This window comes from Schistosoma haematobium, chromosome 7 (genome assembly GCF_000699445.3).
Source record: "Schistosoma haematobium chromosome 7, whole genome shotgun sequence".
In the NCBI taxonomy this organism is placed as follows: Eukaryota; Metazoa; Platyhelminthes; class Trematoda; order Strigeidida; family Schistosomatidae; genus Schistosoma; species Schistosoma haematobium.
Window position 1 is genome coordinate 4139421 of NC_067202.1, and position 19309 is coordinate 4158729.

The 19309-nt window shown below is 33.7% G+C and overlaps 1 protein-coding gene across 1 annotated transcript in view; it reads left to right on the forward strand.

Moving 5' to 3' along the window:
- ADAM23 (Disintegrin and metalloproteinase domain-containing protein 23) overlaps positions 1-19309 on the forward strand; it is a 135471-nt gene that overhangs the window by 79877 nt on the left and 36285 nt on the right. Inside the window, exons 11-16 of the mRNA XM_051208403.1 lie at positions 2002-2217; positions 7535-7635; positions 8782-8887; positions 12314-12580; positions 13303-13667; positions 14930-15052. Of these exons, the coding sequence (XP_051064262.1) occupies positions 2002-2217; positions 7535-7635; positions 8782-8887; positions 12314-12580; positions 13303-13667; positions 14930-15052 (1178 nt within the window). The remainder of the gene's footprint in view (positions 1-2001; positions 2218-7534; positions 7636-8781; positions 8888-12313; positions 12581-13302; positions 13668-14929; positions 15053-19309) is intronic.

Consider the following 19309-nt stretch of genomic DNA (forward strand, 5'->3'; position numbering starts at 1 on the left):
CAGTTCTAAATATCAATGAGAAGATTCAAATAACCAATACATAATGAATTTAAAAAGTAATATTAGTTTTATATCACGGACTAATTTTAGTTGGAAAAACCTTTAAACTCAGAAAACCCTGGATTGGTTTTTCGTTATGATACAAGAATTCTTGACAATATGCAACTATAACGTTATCTAAGATTCAACGAAATACCTTCAGACTTTACAACTTGCTCTTAACTGTAAAACCACTAGAAAAACGATTTTAGCTGAAAATCTATTGAAAATAACAAAACTGTTGGACAATCATTTCTGAGTGAAAGGCGATTATTTTTAGAGGCATAATACTTTAACTATCAATACTGCTCTGGTGTTTGCTTTGACAATTTCATCTCTTTGGGTAACTTGAATTGATGTATACATGTGCCACGATTTACGTTGAGTTTGACTGATAACTAAAATGATAATGATATAACTGCCATCCAACTAATCAACTGCACACTTGATTCGTCAAATTTTCCCTTAAATCAATATAGACTGTGCGGTGTTCGAAACTGTAACTTGCTGGTTAAAACTAAATTTTTGAACTATTAACTCATCTGTTCAGTCGACCAGTTCTGGAATGAATCAATCAGCCTATTGATAGGATCCAACGATGGTCATATTATGTATACTGAAATTAAAAAGTTTCAACAGTAACATATTTTGACCTAGTTATCTAAATGTATCATATTCTCTGCGAGATACTTGAAAGGTGTCCTTGAGTCCAGTCATTAGTAAAATCTAAGTTTAGTATCAAACAACCGATCAATCCTATCTACTGTTCACTGATTTCAAATCATTCATGTCAGACCATTTTCAAGACTTAATGAATCTTTTTATTTAAACGCATAAACATTGGTACGAGGTGGCACTAAATATATGTGCTCCAAACTTCGTCATTCAATTTGTCCGGGTGCTCAGACCGAGGAAGGTGGTTTTATTAAGAGACCACTCCCTGATCTACAAGTCTAATCCACAAATCAGTGGAGCACCGTTAGGAGATGCAATCCCATCATAGTCGGTGACCAACATTAGGTTCATACTCCATTTGTTTATTCAGGATCCTCGAGCCCATGTGCACCATTGGTTTGGAATCAGGGTTTTCCAACTCCCCCAGATGGATCATCTATATCCATTAACCTGGGTAAAGCGTCATACATTCGCTTTTCGTCCTCTCAATTTCGTAGACAACACCCCTCCGCGAGAAAGAAATGATCAGGACTTCCCTGGTAGTGAATGTGTACGCGTGGTCATGTGAGAGCATTTGGAGAGGGAGAGCTGAATCTCCTCACCCTCAGTTGTACCAGGGAATTTTGGGGCAAATTAGTGACACTTCTCGACTTAGTTTAACTCAGTTCCTCAGCGTTAATAAATAAATAATCGAATCCGATTAATACAAATGGTACAGAGGAATAAGGAAGCATATTTAGTGTAATCAAAAGCAATATTACACGATAGTAACAATCAGACTCATTTTGATTTTCATTGAACTAATCATTCTACTTTCTACCTCTATTCTATTTAAACTTATGTTAATGTAATTTGGTTGTTTACGTATCAACTTTGAAGAAGGAATCAGAAATTTTAAGTTCTATTCATTGTGGAATATCACAAATGTATATGTATCTCATAAGTTCTATTATTAATGATCTAACCAATAATCAATTTCAATGGTTGAAATCATGAGTCAATTAAAGCTAGACCACCATGGAAAACCTGGAAGCACTGGACGGCCTTTTCGTCCTAATATGGGACTCCTCAGCAGTGCGCATCCAAGATCCCGCCCCTCCCCGCGAGATTCGAACCCAGGACCTATCAGACTAATGATTTCAACTCTTAAAATTACTAAAATCTCCACAAAACCCCTTCTGATAATCATCAATTTATTTGTAATGAACAAGTCAAATTTTGATAATGTGACTTCAGAATAAAAATGTTCACTCTTGTTTATTAATTTTTCCCGATATTTTGTTTTAGCGTCATCGTATTCATCGAAGATCAGTTAATACTGATAATGATGTTCTTCGTAAAATGTCTTCATCCACCTCATCGTCATCTTTAAATAATCCATCTTTGTATACAAAACATTTTGATATGCAGTTGTTACTCACTGGGAGACGATTTACTGATCCAGTAGAATATATAGCCATACCAGATAGTATATGTACACCAAGAGCTATAGGAATAATTCAAGTGAGTAGTAATATTAGTAGTAGCGAATGTTTTTTTCTTTACCCCTTTGTCACTTGTTCCTGTTTTCATATAATTGACAATAGTCTATTGTTTGAAAATACTTATACGATTAAACAAAATATATAGAGTAAAATCTGGGAGTCACAGTTCATCCTGTATAAGACTCGTCAACTGGATATATCTGTGTCTCATATTTAATCAAAATAAAGCCGTAACAATTATAATCAGAACGATTTGGCATTTTTAAGTAGGTTTCGAAAAGATAGAATGAAAAATTATGTTTATAAGAATACTAAATTACTAAACCTAGATTAAGTTGCATGTTGAATACACCCTCACCCATGTGAGAGATTTTAATCCGTGACAACCAACAATACCAACTACTGATCGTTGCGCTGACACAAGCTAAGATGCTTTTTATCTACCAACATGGCTAAAACAAACAGTCAATGATTAGGACGCTATTATTTTCTTTCTAATTTACTCCAACGTTGGTTAAATTGGTTGGACTAGGTAGGCGGAGATGTTCTAACCATCTCAGTCGATGAATACTTGTATGTAACCTCAACACTGCTCACTCGACCAAACTAGTTTACGCAAAAAACGCTTCGAAGACACCTATAATGAAAAACTTTCTATCTACCTAAGTTTTATATTTTCATTACTCATGTATCACAGTTATAAGATAATACAAAATGAACTGTTGAATAGTATAACTGCCTTAAGTTTAGGCGAGTAACATTTGACCTACGCTGAACGTGACACAAGTTGGTAAATAACAAGTGTAATGAACGATCTGCATACCTAGTTCCAAATGAGCAGGTAAAGTGATCTATTTATATTGAATTAGTCATTTATGGCAGCTTACTTTATTCAATAATTATCTCCATCTGATTACTTCTTGTCCATTACATACATACATAGGAGTATGAAATCTTCTCTCTCTCTCTTTCTTTCTTTCTCTCATACTCATATTATACATAAGTGTATTGCTTCATGTCAATTTATCACATTCTACAACTACTGGCCATTTTTCATGGGTAATCACTTTTAGATAATCATGATTTTATAATAATTTCTATCATGTCTACTACTATTTTATTTTCTTATTTAAAAACCTTTCTTTCTTTGTTTTCTGTTGAGACAATCTTCTATTATTATTATTATTATTATTATTATTATTATTATTATTATTATTATTATTATTATTACGCAATATATCTGTACTACTTAGGCTTCTGTTCATATGTGGGTGGGTTGGTTAGTAAGTAGGCAGGTGCCTTACTGCCGCCTTGTATTAACTATTTATCATTATTATTATGACTATTTTCCTCGTTACTTGTCTACTTGTTTTTTTTTCTTTTCAATTCTTTCTTTTGAAATATGTATGTATGTATGTATGTAGGTGTGTGTGTGTGTATAGGTATACATCATTTATCATGAATGTTCATATCACAACATTAATCTGTCAATGTATGTTTAATGTTCAGTAACTATTTAAATTGTCAAGTTAATGAATAATCTAGGCGGGTGAATGTATAAATCATCCTGTATCTCTGCGTATATATAAATGGATACGTACCTGTTCATGTCCGTTTTTTGTGGATGTATTAATATACTGCATGTATGTCTGATGTATTTTTTTCCTTAGAAATAAATTATTATCTATCTATCCATCCATTACCTGTTCTATTTAACGACCTATTCTTCTTGAAATTATTACCACTATGAGTGTGTTGACGTTACAAAAATTAGGGTTTTTTCTTTAGAAAGAAATTCAGTATCCCCATGTTAATAATGATTATAATAGATTATTATGGATTCGTGAGGATTATCTTATTATATCTAACAGAAAAAAGCCATTAAAGGTAATTCAGTTCTGGTCTTTTATAACTTACTTCAACGGCTGACCTTAGTTAGATAATGATTGGAAACTAGGAGACACTCGACAACCGTTTCGTCCTAGTATAAGACTACTCGGCAATGTGCATCCACAATCTTGTCAGGACCTTCAGGTTTCGCGGGCGAACACTTAACCTTTGAACTACAGAGTTGTCATCCAGTGGTCTACACACATAACTTCAATCAACTATTTTCCAATATCTTGGTTGGTATCTGCCTCGTACCCAACATGATTGGACGCGACTGGTCACGGCTGCTGATTCTGGAAATCACCTCTTTATCACTTGATTATTATACGTATAAATTGTCTATGGAGATCAGTTTGACTTAAAATCGTTGATGATAGGATACTGACTCCCTGACCGAAAGGTTGACCTCACTGCATAACTTGAAGGCTCTGACTCCAGTCCTGAGGAGAGTTATGGATGTACACTTCTGATGAGCCCGATACTAGGTCTAAACGGTTTCCTTGTTTCTAGTGATTGTTTTACTAAAGTTAGTCTCTAACGGTGCATGTTTAAACTTATTTGGTACTAGTTAATCAGATTTATTTACAACTCCAGTGATTAACGTTTACATTGAGACCCAAACTTAGTATCTTTCTCTTTAACAAAGTGAAAGGTTATCTGGACTCAATAGTTTGTGTTAGAATCAGTTGTTAAGTCCGAAATATATTAAACAATTAGTCTTATATTCCACGAATGATCACATGCCAAATGATTCATAAGATACTTGATCAAGGCAGTCCTCTCAGTATGCATGTATGGTAGTATAGATAACGAGAGGAAATTACAAGCATTTATTAAAATGTGGTCTACGAACAAAGTTGTGCAAAATGTATTAAGATTGTGCAACCAAAATGAAAATAATAATTTTTTCCATTTATTCAAATAAAAGCGGTCTGTTATTATAAACAGACAGGGATGGTGGGTAGCAGCGAAAGCCAAGTCCTATTTGGGACTCGTCAACTAAGCCTTAAATAAGAATTTCCATAAGTTCTTTAGACATTGACGTTGAATTCGGCTCGTTAGTTTTGTGAATTGTTACTCTACTGTTCGAACAGATATTATTATACGAAATCGGTTGATAAGATTGTGAACTTTCATCCCATTGACTGCTTGGTACGTGTATTGCATGTTCCATTCACTGCTTTTCTCGATGCACAATGTTAGATAATGTAGGAATAGGTTAGAAGAAAAGTAAGAGTGGTCAAAAATGAAAAAAAAAACATCATCCCAGGAAGTTATTAACTACTTAATTGAGCATTATTGGTAGGTGCAGACTACTTGGTTGGAGTTCCCACTATTGACGTGAACAGTACTTGGGAATGTCGAGTGATATAATTTAGAATCAGTTTCAATGGCGTAGATACATTCACTCTTTGTCTAACTTTGTGCGCGGATTGTCAAAATTATTTTGTACTTTTAATTCATCCTCTTTTGTTGAATCATATCCTCTCTCTCTCTCTCTAATCTTCTCTGTTATCACCGATACTATTTTGCTATTCAAGTTGTTAGTTTCATCCCACATCGGTGTTTTGGTTTGGTAGCCTAGGCCGATGCATCGTACTCTATGAGAGTAGGTCGTAGGTTGAAATCTTTTCTTTACACTATCGTTAGTTTAGGCAGGCAAATAATATCACCTACTCTAATACAAAATAAAATGGAGTTACAAGTTGGATATATTAGTGTGTATTTGTTAAACTTGCTTTCACACAAAGTGTTTTGGTTTAATAAATACATAAATCATACACGATTTTGTATTGTTAATAATAATAATTCGTTAGAACATGTACTTATATATATTTACATGATATTCTTGATGTTCACACAGTCCTCGATACTCGTCAGTGTGCGGTTGTATTAAGTACAAATCCTATTAATACAGGTCATCAGTTTAATTCACCCTTGTGAGTCACTACAAAGTTCCTGCGTATGTATGTATGTATGTGTGGACCTATTGATGAATCTATCCATTCGTTTATTTATATAATTGTAAAATTCCACAACTGATTTAATGAGCTGTTCGTCCATTCATCCTATTTTACGACGCCATTCTAACTACTTTGTTTTATTGTAATTATATCTGTGCACTAGTCTTTTTCATCATATAACCTTGACCTAGTTGTTTATTCTTTCTATCTTTACAAGTGCAATGGTAAAGCCGACACTTTACATTAATAAACAAAACACACGGAGTAACCCCCCTGGGTCAGTAGTCCATTCACATTTGGTTAAATGTTCACTGTTCAAATTAATGAATTATGAATAATAATGAAAATTGTCTTGTAATGATTGAGTGTGTTTGTATTTGTCTACGTGTGTAATAAAAGTTAGATTTATTTCTTCATTTTAGCACATAGATTGTCGTTACTTATTGAATGATGCATGTTTTGTGTAAAAGAGAGTGATAGATTACGAACAATAAACCTTTCGAACGGTGAGTACACTGCAAAACCAAACTATATTACCCTATAGTTGTGAAACATGTAATATGAGACTAGGAGACTTGCGTAAACTGCTCGTTTTTAGACGATTGGTGTCTTGGTAACATTGTTCGGATACCAACCGGACAACAGAATAAACAGCACTGAGAATGGACATAAGGTGCTAGACAAAAATGGCAAACTGTTTGTGATTCTTTCTCAACTGAGAAACTTGGAATATGTATTGTTACATATGATTGATCACAGCTGGTGCAAGCGTAAATTGGAAGAATCGAAACCGAACATGTTATCAGTTCATGAAATCATTGACTGTTGGTCTGAATTTTGTTGTTAGGCGAAGAATACCTGATTTGGGTCGGCGTGAATAATTGCGATCAATGGTTTGTGACGTTAGTTGACATGGGTCAGAATTCGTCACAATGATGATAGTGCACTCACTTTATATCTTATGCTGGTATTCCTTGGTATATTCCTCTACACTCTGTCCTTTTTAACCTTTGTTCTCAGTCCATAGTCTTTTTCATTATTACTACTACTAAATTATTTCGTTCTCTTCTGTTATCCATAATGTTAATCTCACATCTATGCCAGGTATTTCATTCAAAACTGACTGACTGACCTCAGCAGTACATATACATACACACCCCTATCAGGGTCAAATTTAACAATCTTCACAACATCTTATGATAACGATTATTATTTGTTCATTAGTTAATGACTTCAAATATTAATTCCAAGAGTTCTAGTGAAAAACTATGATTTGAAGATTCTCGATTCAATCCACAGTGATTGCACATTGCTATAGAATCCTATAGATAACAGAACGAAAAAGCTGTCCAATATTTAGCGGTTATCAAGGTTTTTTTTAAGAACTTGAATTGTTTCGTGATATAAACTATGAAATAAAATAAAAGCTTATTTGTTTTGTCTAGTCCTTTGCTCCTACCTTGTGTATTCTTATCTCGTCAGGTTAACAATACCGATATGGATTATCATGTATCCAGATTGATCTCTTTGGCTATTGCGGAAATTCTTGGCATTGAATCATTTCCATGTCCTCCATTGTACAGGTAACTCTCAATGTTGAGTATCTCTGCATTTCCATTGTTCTAAACGTACCTATAAGTTTAATTTCTTTGTTTTAATCGTAGATTTGTTATAAATGATGATTGTTTTTTCTTCGAAAAACCAGACGTTTGAACAAACTTCTTTCAGTTTGTATAGTATATAATCCTTCTCAGCTTTTGGTCACATGTCAATAACTTTCGAGTCATTATTTTACATCATTTTGTCACTCGTAATGTGTTGCTAGAATTATGTGTATAATCGATTTTATCAAACGCCAACTAATCGCCAATTTTCTGAATAGTAGATTGGCAATCGGTAATCACAAGATCTTCGTCGTTTATATTTTCACAGGAGCCTGACAGCCATCTATAAATGAAAGTTTCGGTATTGCAGGTCGCGTGTTTACTAAACAGATTATGTATGTTCAACTTTCATTCGAGAACTGTGTGTATGGGTGTGACTCAAAATATTTCTTGCTATTAATTTGTATGGTTAATTAATCCTTTATAATAAAAGGTCTATTCAGGTGCACCTTGCTGCCGACTATAATATAGCACGAAACTTAGGTTCACTGTTTTCTGTCTACTACCTCCGACCATTTAACACAGTACACGCGATCTGGAGTCATTTACACTAGTGGTTATTTTCAAATCTAATCGATAGGATTCATTTAGAATCAGGCAGGACCAAACAAAAACAACATTAATCATTACTTGGTGGTTAATCACTTGTAAATATCCCGATCCTAAAGATCACTTGTGGTACTAATCACTCGATGGTGATAATGTCTTAAATAGTAAAGCTTGATCGAATCAGCCGAGGAGAATCAGTTTTCCTAAGATTACATGTTCACCTTGTTTATGACCGCCAATTAACACGAAACTGAGATCATGCACGATTTCCTCCTGGCTATCCTCCATTCCCGTAAATGATTTGTTCCAATCCCGTTGAAGTTGTCAGTATACAACGTAACTGGGAAATGTCAGCTTTAGAGATTTCTTCTAATTTAAAATGACTTATTTCTTAGACATAACAAAGGACAAATTCTGTAATGATTAACAATTTATTTAGAAAACAGCTTCTAAATAATCCGTTGAATATCTTACCATCTTTTCCTTTCCCTCTCGTATTGTTTATTTCATTTCTAGTTGTTATTCATTCGATCTGTTTTCCGACGGTGATAATTCACGTCTTCGACTCGCTTTATCATCTGGTATGGCTGATTGTTTACTACAAAATATTGCTGTAACAAAGGTTTGTTTTTGTTGCTTCCCTGTTGTGTTCTGTCATTTAATTATTTAATTAATTTGATTGTATATTTTATTGGATTAATTTTATTCGAAATTAACGATAGTTTACATTACCATCGGAACCTAATTAAGTATCAATTGAAGACCATTAGGTAGGACTGTAAATGTATGTTTCATTCTGATTTGATGAAACCTTTAAACATTGCACGTACTCGTTGTAACTAGACGTTGACCCCATGGATTTCAGGATCTACGGTGAGTACGTTACTTGTCGTCGAATTTATAGATTGGTGTACACTATTTTGGAGTCTTAAACAAGAGTGATACAACTGTCTGATATGCTCACTGGTTTTTATCGAAATTCCGACTGGTCTTGATCCACCATGTAAACTGTCGTCAAAGTAGACAAAAAATCCGCAAATAAAAAATCTGACTTATTTTCTGTATTCATCAGTATTACCTGTTAGAATGTTAACCTTGTAATTTTTAAAAAAATAAAATATGGAGAATAGATTGGAATTAGAAATATAAACCACTAGGTCTCGACTCTGTGATCTAATGGTTAAACGCTCGCTGCGAGACCTAAGTTGAATCCTTGTCGGGGTTATAGCTACTTACTACTGAAGAACCTTATGCTGAGGCGAAACAACTGTTCGGGGTTTGCTTGTTTTCAATAGCTTGCTAAGGTCAGTTGATCACGTGAACTATGAAGTTTAACAGTTTCTAAGATCCTGTTGCACCAAAAATAAGACGATTGTTCGTTCAGTGTTCAGCAATTAACGTCAACCATAATAAATCCCACTTTAATAATTTAATAATAATAATAATAAATGACTTGTAAGGATCTGATCTGGTTTTAGTTTGAATATATAATAGCTAGATTATCCCGATGTTGATAGTTTGCACTGAATTTTGATCAGTGATCCTTCTAACTGATAAAGAGTGCACCATGATTTTCTCAGCAAGCTATCTTCCGTCTAATCCATAAAAATTAGCTGAACTTATATTTTCCTAAACCTAATTGTCAGCAACCGTTAAAGGATATGCAATGACTAGCGTATTTTTTTCTGTATTCATCTATGTGCTTTTTAAAGATTTGTTTACTTTCAAAACACTTTTTCTTCATAAAGTAACAACAGTCGAAAGGAAACAATAACGACCTAAGTGATTGACACTCGATATTAGTTGTTTTTTGTTCAAATTTGTTTTAACTTATCCATACAGCACTAGTGGAGCTAATCCGTGTCGGGTAGAAACAGGTGTCTACTTCAGTACACTGGAAGATGGTCGCGCAATTTCGTGGATTGGTTGAGATTAGACATGAACACCATTGGATGCCGGCTTAGTGGTCTAGTTGGTCAAGCGCCAGGCACGAGACTGATAGGTCCTGGGTTCGAATCTCGCGGGGAGGGGCGGGATCGTGGATACGCACTGCTGAGGAGTCCCATTCTAGGACGAAAAGGCCGTCCAGTACTTCCAGGTTTTCTATGGTGGTCCAGCTTCAATTGACTCATGATTTCAATCAAAAACTTAACGATCTCCCCAGCCCCTAAACTTACAATTTTATAATTGATCAAACTTGTGACTTTCATATCTCAATGAGTTGTAGTTAATCTACACAATATAGTGACATAATCATCTCCGTTTAATAATGAAATGTGATAAATGTCATAGAGGAAAAAAAACGTGCGAGAATGTGAAATAATAAGATTAAATTAAAAACTTCCCTTTTGTTTACTTTTCTTCATGCACTGCTTAACAATCAACATACTTTGTTTAAAAAAAAATCAGAAATATTCAATTCTCGCGGTTGTTAGTTTCAATGAAGCATGATAATTAACTGTGTAGTAATTGAATGAATGAATGAATGAATAGCTGATTTTTGCATCATTTTTCTAGTGTTTAAAAAAAAAGGTGAATTTTTCTGTTTACAGATAGATCTCTCTGCGTATATGTATGCATTCAATGATTTATTATCACCACACCTATATAGTAAGTACTTGCATTAACTTAGTGTGTACATCTCAATCACTATGTCCAAATTTTCTCATAGAGAGGAGGGAGAGTTAAGTGAATCTATGCTTGTCTAATTTTTTTTTTCTTTTAGACAATTAAAATTTTAATTAGCTGATCTATGAATTGCATAGTTGTAGCCTTAAGCCAATAATCTTTTGCAGTCTAGTCTTGCTTAATTTACTACTTGAGTACAATTATTATTATTATTATTAATATTATTGACACATATGTAAAAGTGGTTCCACATACACACACACACACACTTCCTTCTAATTATGGGTAATGATTTTTCACTCCATTTTCTCTTGTTCTGTTTGTTTGTTTGTTTTTTGGTTTGTATTTTCCTATGGGATTAGGAATTTATTTAATTTTATTGGTTTTATGTCAACTAACTCTATTATACACCAACTGAATTGTCGTTGTAAATCACACCTTATGCAGATTAATACTATTAGGTTAAAACATAGATTGCTCAAATCATATATTATACATGACAATCTATTTAGAGGTATGTATTACAAAATATGATATTGTTAATTACTAAGATCATGACCTTTTGGTTCATCATTATCTCTTCCAGTTTTTTGTGCCTAGAACAACGGTATATTGTTAATACTCACAATGCTTACTATTGTAACATGATTTCTCCTCTTTCCTACCTTCAATCTATCTTGAAGTTTTACTTCTTTTTAAAAAAAACTTATTCTTATTGTCTCAATGTGAACATCAATATCCAGGGACCCGGATGTATCCAACTGATGAGTCTCAAGTAGAACGAAACATACATCTCATATTCTATTACTGGTCAAAATTAATCAATCAATACAATTCGATTTTTAGCTGCAGTTTTTCTATGTAAATTTGACATGTATTACTCGATTGTCCAAATGTAAGAGTAAACGTGAAAAAGGTATTCAAATTCATAGCACACTCCACTACAATTGAGATTGAAGCCATTTTTCTTTATTAAGTTTGTAGCTTAATAAAAGGAAAGGCGAAACTTTCCTTTATCACTTTCGTTTCAAGTTTAATAGGTCGGAAATCATTTCTATTACTATTATACATGATTCGATATGGCATTGAATATTTGTACGTGCTGTAATATTAAGTAAGCTACTGTATCTGTTTCCTTGTGATGTTATTCCTTGACTCATTATTTATTGCTTGTGAAGATTTTGATTACTACTCGATGCAATTGGAATTAACATTGTTTATGAAATTAGTCGTTATAAAGCCGTCCTTTGTTCTCTGAAATGTGTTTTTAAAAAAAGCTTAATGTATTTGTTAACAACTTCATCGGAAAGAATTAGATCATCAGTACCGTCTTAATTGTTTTCTCTTTTCTTACAAATTTTAAATATCATTCAAATAAGTTATTTCGTTTCCTCTTCCTTTTCTTCACCTTGGTTTTCAGGATTCTAAATCTTTCATCGATACCTGTGGTAACGGTCAAATTGATCGTGGTGAAGAATGTGATCCTGTTGTTCGTCGAAGTTTAAGCTATTCTTCAAACTTTACTAACCCAATGTCTTGTTGTAATTTGGATACATGTTTAGCTTCTGTATGGGCTGTATGCACACATGGTCCATGTTGTCATCAATGTCGTTTAAAACAAAAAGGTAGTGTATGTCGTCCGGCGTTTGATCAATGTGATCTACCGGAATTTTGTACTGGTACCCATGTAAGTTGGATTGTGTTTCTTCTCTTATTAGTTTTATTTATATGTGTCCATTAGCAGAATCTGGAAAAGCGGGTGGTGACTAATATTACATTTAGTGTTGTGTAGTCAACCTTTTTCTGATTTGGAACGCTAAACATTTATTTGTAATAGCATCCCTATTTTGTTCATAGCATTAGTCAAAGCCTTTATACTGTCGTCTTAGTAACTAGTGTCATGCTGTTAAATCCCGTCTTGTTCTCCTGACTACGTTCTATCAATAAAATCATTAGAATAAGCACCTTGACATTTCAGTACGATTTTGTATATTAAATAGGTTAAAAGCTGTTGGTAAGAGGCGTACATCCGACGTGCAAACTGGATTAGTGAGCACGGAGCATCCATCTAGGTGAGTTGGAAAACATTGACTCCTAACCAATGGTGCTCACAGGCCCCAGAAACATCATAGAAAAAGTCGCATATTAACCTATTGTTGGTCACCGGCTACTACCATGAGACCGCACCTCCTAACGTTGCTCAGCTACCTTGTGGATTAGACTTGCAGGTCAAAGGCCCCCTAAGAAAATCATCCGCTTCGGTTTTAGCTTAGGGACAGTATCCCAGCTTACACGCAGATGGACTGATAACTACTTTGTGTGGCGCATGTATATTTTGGTGCTCATTTGTAACAATGTTTGGGTCTAAATAGATTATGCATTTATGTATAATGTTTATTTTTGGTTCAGCCATCTTGTCCATTAGATTTATATTTGGAAAATGGTTCTCCATGTTTAACACAATCACTAATTGGTATTGTATCCGCATCATCAACATCATCGTCAGCCTTATCCTCCTCATCCACTACAATTATAACAACAACCGCTAGTACTACTGTTGTACAGAAAAACAATAATTCATCATCATCACAGTTGAATTATTTAGTTGAAAATCATAAATCATTATGCTATCAAGGTCGTTGTCCAACACGTCATAGTCAATGTGAAATGATTTGGGGTGAACAAGCTACAGAAGCGTCTGATTATTGTTTTCATTTACATAATACTAAAACTGATGGAGCTTGTGGTGTACAAGGACAGCATTGTACTATTGAGTTAGTTCAGTTCTCATATATCATATTATGCTACTTATGTCTTGTGTTTTTTCTTCTTTAATTCTGTTTGTTCATTCATTTTTTTTGTTAGGTTTTATTTTCGAAAAGATTAATATAAGGTTTTCTGTATTGAATTATGTGTATGCAGAGGTTTTCCTGACGCTAATTTGTGGAATGTCTTTAAATATAAGTACTGAATACTATTTAATGCTGGTATTTATTTATTATATTGTTTATCACTATTCAACTGTAGCTGGTACTTTGAAATAGTGGTTAAGCTTGAATGTCATGGTGACCCAGCTTAGTTATACTGGCTAGAACATTATTTCTTTTAGGTCCTACTATACCGAGTAGGTCATGTGAAAAGAGCATTAAAACTATAAGCACTAGATGATAGATCTGAGGGCAAAGCTGTACTATCCACTGTACTTGGATGTGTGACGGCAATAAGGTTTCTTTAAGGCAACTATAATCTATAGCAGTTCTGTCTTCTAAACATGAACGGATGGGGTTGGCACTAAAACTATCATCGCTTACGTTACTTCACAAATTCCTATCGCCGGTAGTGAGGGTTTTAAAGTGTTCATGGAAAGGCCATGTGTGACTGACTTTAAGTAGCCGTCCGTTGGTTACTGCTGTCGCTCTCCCAGATCATTAAACTACCCCTAACCTAGGTTGCTTCTCAGATACCTCGAGAAGAAGCACAAACCTATAGTGTAGGTACCTGGAAAGTAGCACCCTTTCTCTATAATCACTTACAGCACTCAAGACTGTAGATTCAAGCCGAATTACACCATTATGTAAATCTTCATCATAGACTGAAATCTATTTAACACAGTAGACAGCTGTTTGCCTTGCTATCAGATTCTTCAAAAGTAAGTGTAGCCACAACCCATGTATGACGAATCAAACTCCATGACTTCCAAGTTTCATGGACTACTCGTTCTTTTTTGTTCAAATTGAAATGAATGAACTGTTGATATATTCACTAGTTTGGAAATCTAACTTATTTAATCAAGAGCCAGTTAGAACGGTGAAATTATATAGATTGATTGGAATAGTTTAATAGAAACATATATTGAGTAACATGTTAACGCTAAACTTTTGATGACAGTAATAATGCTTAGTCTCACGAATTTAGATAGGTTTTTTCATCTAAGTTTATAGTGTTGTTACCCTATCATTTTTTTCCGACGTATATTAATCTCTTTTTCTTTTATATCACTTCACTCTCCCTCTCCCATTCTGTTTCATATCTTTAGACATGCAAAATGTGGCCTTTTACAGTGTCAAGGTGGTAGACCTAGACCTGTTTCATTGGAAGCACAATCTGGTCAACCATTTGTTACGTATACAGAACATCAAGGACGTCAATTTGAATGCAAGTAAGTTTTCAAGAAAATGTCTCTACAACATAATAGCTTTATCAATGAAAAATAGGTCTCTTCCTTTTTATTATCTGTTTTATTGTTCCTAATGATTGAAGAATGTGATTAATGATTATACTAATGGTATACACTTTTCATTGAGACTATCTATGAATAGCCTGTGTAGCATGATCATGTAACAAAATTTGAAATCTCTTCATTATAGTCTTGACTATTCATTTGAACCCATAATATGTATATGCTAGTAAGATCTCAGATTATTTTTTGTTGATAAATGGTATTTCCAATGTGTAATGAAACGTCTGTGGTAACTTTTCTCTGTTCATATTTCTTAACTAACCTTTGATATTATCTGATTGGTTTTCCTGAGTTTTAGTTTGCTATTTTTATTGAATCTCAAAATCATACGTACTTTATTATGAATGGAAGTTGTTGTATTACGATTTTGGCTTTTTTGAATATCAAGCCTTTTTCTTTATTCCTGAATAATCTCTGCAGGGATTTAGGTTTTCGTATGAATGATACCTGTCAATTTTGAATTTTTGATCTCAGTCTAACAGTCAATCAAACTTTATGAACACTGGTATCACACAATCTGATTAGATACTGTTTCCACTTTTTTTCCATTCTTATCTTATTCATTAGTCAACAGAATAATTAATACTGGAAATTCAGTTTATAATTATACTCATTAGTAAGGGTTTGTAATTTAGTATTACAATTGATCACTCTCTGTTGCATCCATAGCTGACTTCGTCGATATTGTCTTCTATCATAAGTTCTAGTATGGTTAGTGTATGAAAAGCATTGGAATCCAAGACATGTATCATTCTCCTCACGACTCAACTTGTTGTGTGTACCGCCACACTTAATGTTGATGCTCACAATAAGGCTTAAGTGTAGTACTGTATTCTTCAAATAAGATGAAACACCTATCTTGGATTCCACTACTTATCATACATCATATATGAGATAACTTGTGACATAATGCTAATATCTATGGTATCTACGTGAGGTGCGCATATCCCAACAATGACTGTTTCTAATCCCGATTATTGGCAATAAAAAATAACAAACCCTTACTTAATAGATTCATGCCTGTTAAACAAGTTAGTGGCTATCTGGAGCGTATTATGCATTGATGCTTGCAAAAGTAAATAATGGTTTTATGTATATAAACATTAACCCTGGGATATGACTGGCATATCCAGTTGATGAGTTGTGAATAGGATGAAACACCCATCATATATTTCATTATAAGCCACATACCTAGTAAACCAATACTTATTTCTGTACAACTCCTTTTTTTCTCTCTCTTTTAATCAAACTACAATAAGATTTTTCAAATTGATCTCCGTACTATAATTTTGTGTTTGTTTAATTAATCTCCCCTGTTTATCTATCCTATATAGCCAGTTCTGTTCATTTGTTTATATTTTCATTCTTATCTTCATCCCTCTTTTCATGTTTACATTTTATTTGCTTTATTAACTATAAAACCTGATCAGTTGTAAACATTTGTTTGTTTAATGTAAAAAATTTTGTGTCAAAATGGAGACATACTACTACTATTGTGTTTATTTACTAATGTGTTCTCATCATAGATATTCTCTCCTCTTTTAATTGTGTGTTTTCTTTTTTCGTTCATTTTCACTGGTGGTTTGGTGAAACTATAATTTATCAATGAAATAATCAGATCTGAGATCACAACTCTTGGATGATGGTGCTAAATTGATTCATCCATTTGGCTAAATAGCATATTGGCATCATAGTTGATATGAATTCATGGTTAAGAACCCTGACTCTAATTCTTAACCCTAATGTCTAACTCTTAGTTCTAATCCTAATTCTTCACATTAATTTATAACCTTCTTTTTAGCCTAATAGTTAGATGAATATTCTCAAGATCACTTTAGCTTCGCTCAAAGGTCATCTAGAAACTATAGTCTCATCGAACGATGTTGATGTTACCACTGCTAATGTGTTTTTGTACAACAATTATAATTAGCAAAATGTTGTATTCTTTTCTTCTTTTGTTTTGTAGTGTCTATTTCAATTTGATTTACCATATGTGTGTATGTTCTTCTTCCTTTTTTTTCTCCATCTCAGTTAAAAATAGCTCATACTTTATTATTTTTAATCCAAGATGGTTAGAGATAGTCTACAGGAAATTCTGCTTGACCTAGGTTTCATCCTGTTTGGTACTACTCGTGATCACCTTGAGAGAATTGGTGTTTCATATAAGATTCGAACTTGCAATACCCAGACTCACAGTTTTTTTTATTTACTCTGAAGAAGCGACTTACATTAAAAATAAAAACAATCAACTCAGTTGATATTACAGTCTATGCGATAACTACCAATAGGAATAAGCGGGAATTATGTGGTATTGTGTACCACATTACAAATGGTTATAATAATATTGAGCTGTGAAAATTTACACGTTAACAGTAATACCGATTTGGACAAAGCTTAACATATTTGAACCTGAAATCTAATAGGAGCATGCACCGTTTTGACTATCTAAGACTGAATGATATAAAAACATGCTTTTAATCTATCACCCTATCAATATCTTGTATGGAAAGAAGTATAAATTTATTTTAAGAAAAAGGCATATTGACAGATCTATACTGCCTAGTTGGGGTCAATACCATGATCGTAATCAGTGGTTAGGGATGTTGCATGGCATGAATCAGAATCGGGCGCAATAGCACAGATATATTCACCCTCTTTCTTATCTTAGATAGTAACTTCCAGTATCATTTCATACATACTTCCAATCGCATCCCAAACATTCTTGCATTGTTGCTTCTGAGCACCTGGATGATAGGGAGTAAAGTAGTTGAATGTATTGGTCTCTTCACTTATCTTAGAAGTCTCACCAATCCTGATGGCCTGGTGTCTGACGAAATCTTAGCATAGATTCAGTAGGGTCAATCGGTTCCTGTCAATTTCTGTCGGGGAATACAGTCCAGAAACATGTTACTCCATATAATCACCTTTTGCTCCAAGCATAAAAAGTCAACGAGGACAATCATAGGAAAATCGGCAAATGAGTAATGATACTGTCGTTAACATTTATACATATAAATTAGTATGAAGTGGAACAGTTCTAGTATTATTACTTGGATGCTGGCTCAATGGTCTAGAGTTTAAGCCTTTGCACGTGAGACCGAAAATTCTGTGTTGAAGTCCCGCGTACGGGATCGTGGATGCTCATTGCTGAATAGTTCTGTACTAGGACGAAACGGCCATCCAGGTTTTCAGTAGTGGTCTAGCATTGATCGATTTATGATCTCAATGAAAAGTTCTACTACTTTCGCTCATTATTTTTTATTTGCATTACTATTTCATATGGCAAATTGTTTGTAAATTTTCTTTGATCCTTATTTCTCTATTACTGTCGCTGTTGCGTTTAATTCTCCTATGTTCATAATCTAACAATTAATCATTTTCAATTGACCAGTAGTTGAGTTTGAATTGATACGAAACATTCTGCGTGCACACACACACACGTCCCCCTATATGTATGTTTACATTTATTATTTGTTAGTGTTGCCTATGTGTTATTCGTTAATGAAAAGATAATCGCTCATCTTTGTTTGTCTCTATGTGAAGTAAAGAATACAATTCTCTGTTTTCGTCGTTACACGCAACGTTTATTAATACTACTCTGTTAGAGAGCTGCCGCTGACAACTGCGTAAATATACACATATATTTTTTGAACGGGTTGGATGTTGAAACATCACAACGACAACAACAACACCAAAATCCTCAGATCCTTAATATTTTTTTTGACACTGTGATTGGGGCAGTTATGTTTTGGAAAAAGAAATTTTATTCTTAAATAAAAAGAAAGAAAATACCATAACAGACGTTTCGTACACCTTGTTATTATAATTATTTTATGGGGTTTGGACACGCATTTTCCGGTTTTCAATAAAATTTATGACATTAATTTATTACTTCTATTCACAATTTATAAACTAACAAACTAACGTATACTAGTTGTCATAGTTATTTTAAGCGTTTGTGTTCCTTTGTATGTGTATGTGTGTGTGTGTACATGCACCTGCACACTTTTGTCTGAGAGACAAGGCGATTAAACTAACAAAATAAATGAGTTTAATAATGTTTATGAATAATAGTATTATAGTAGTAACAGTAGTACACTGTAAGTAGTATCATCAGTACTAAATTTATTCAAAATAACTTGTCTTTAAAGAACTTTACTCCATTTTTTGTAAGAT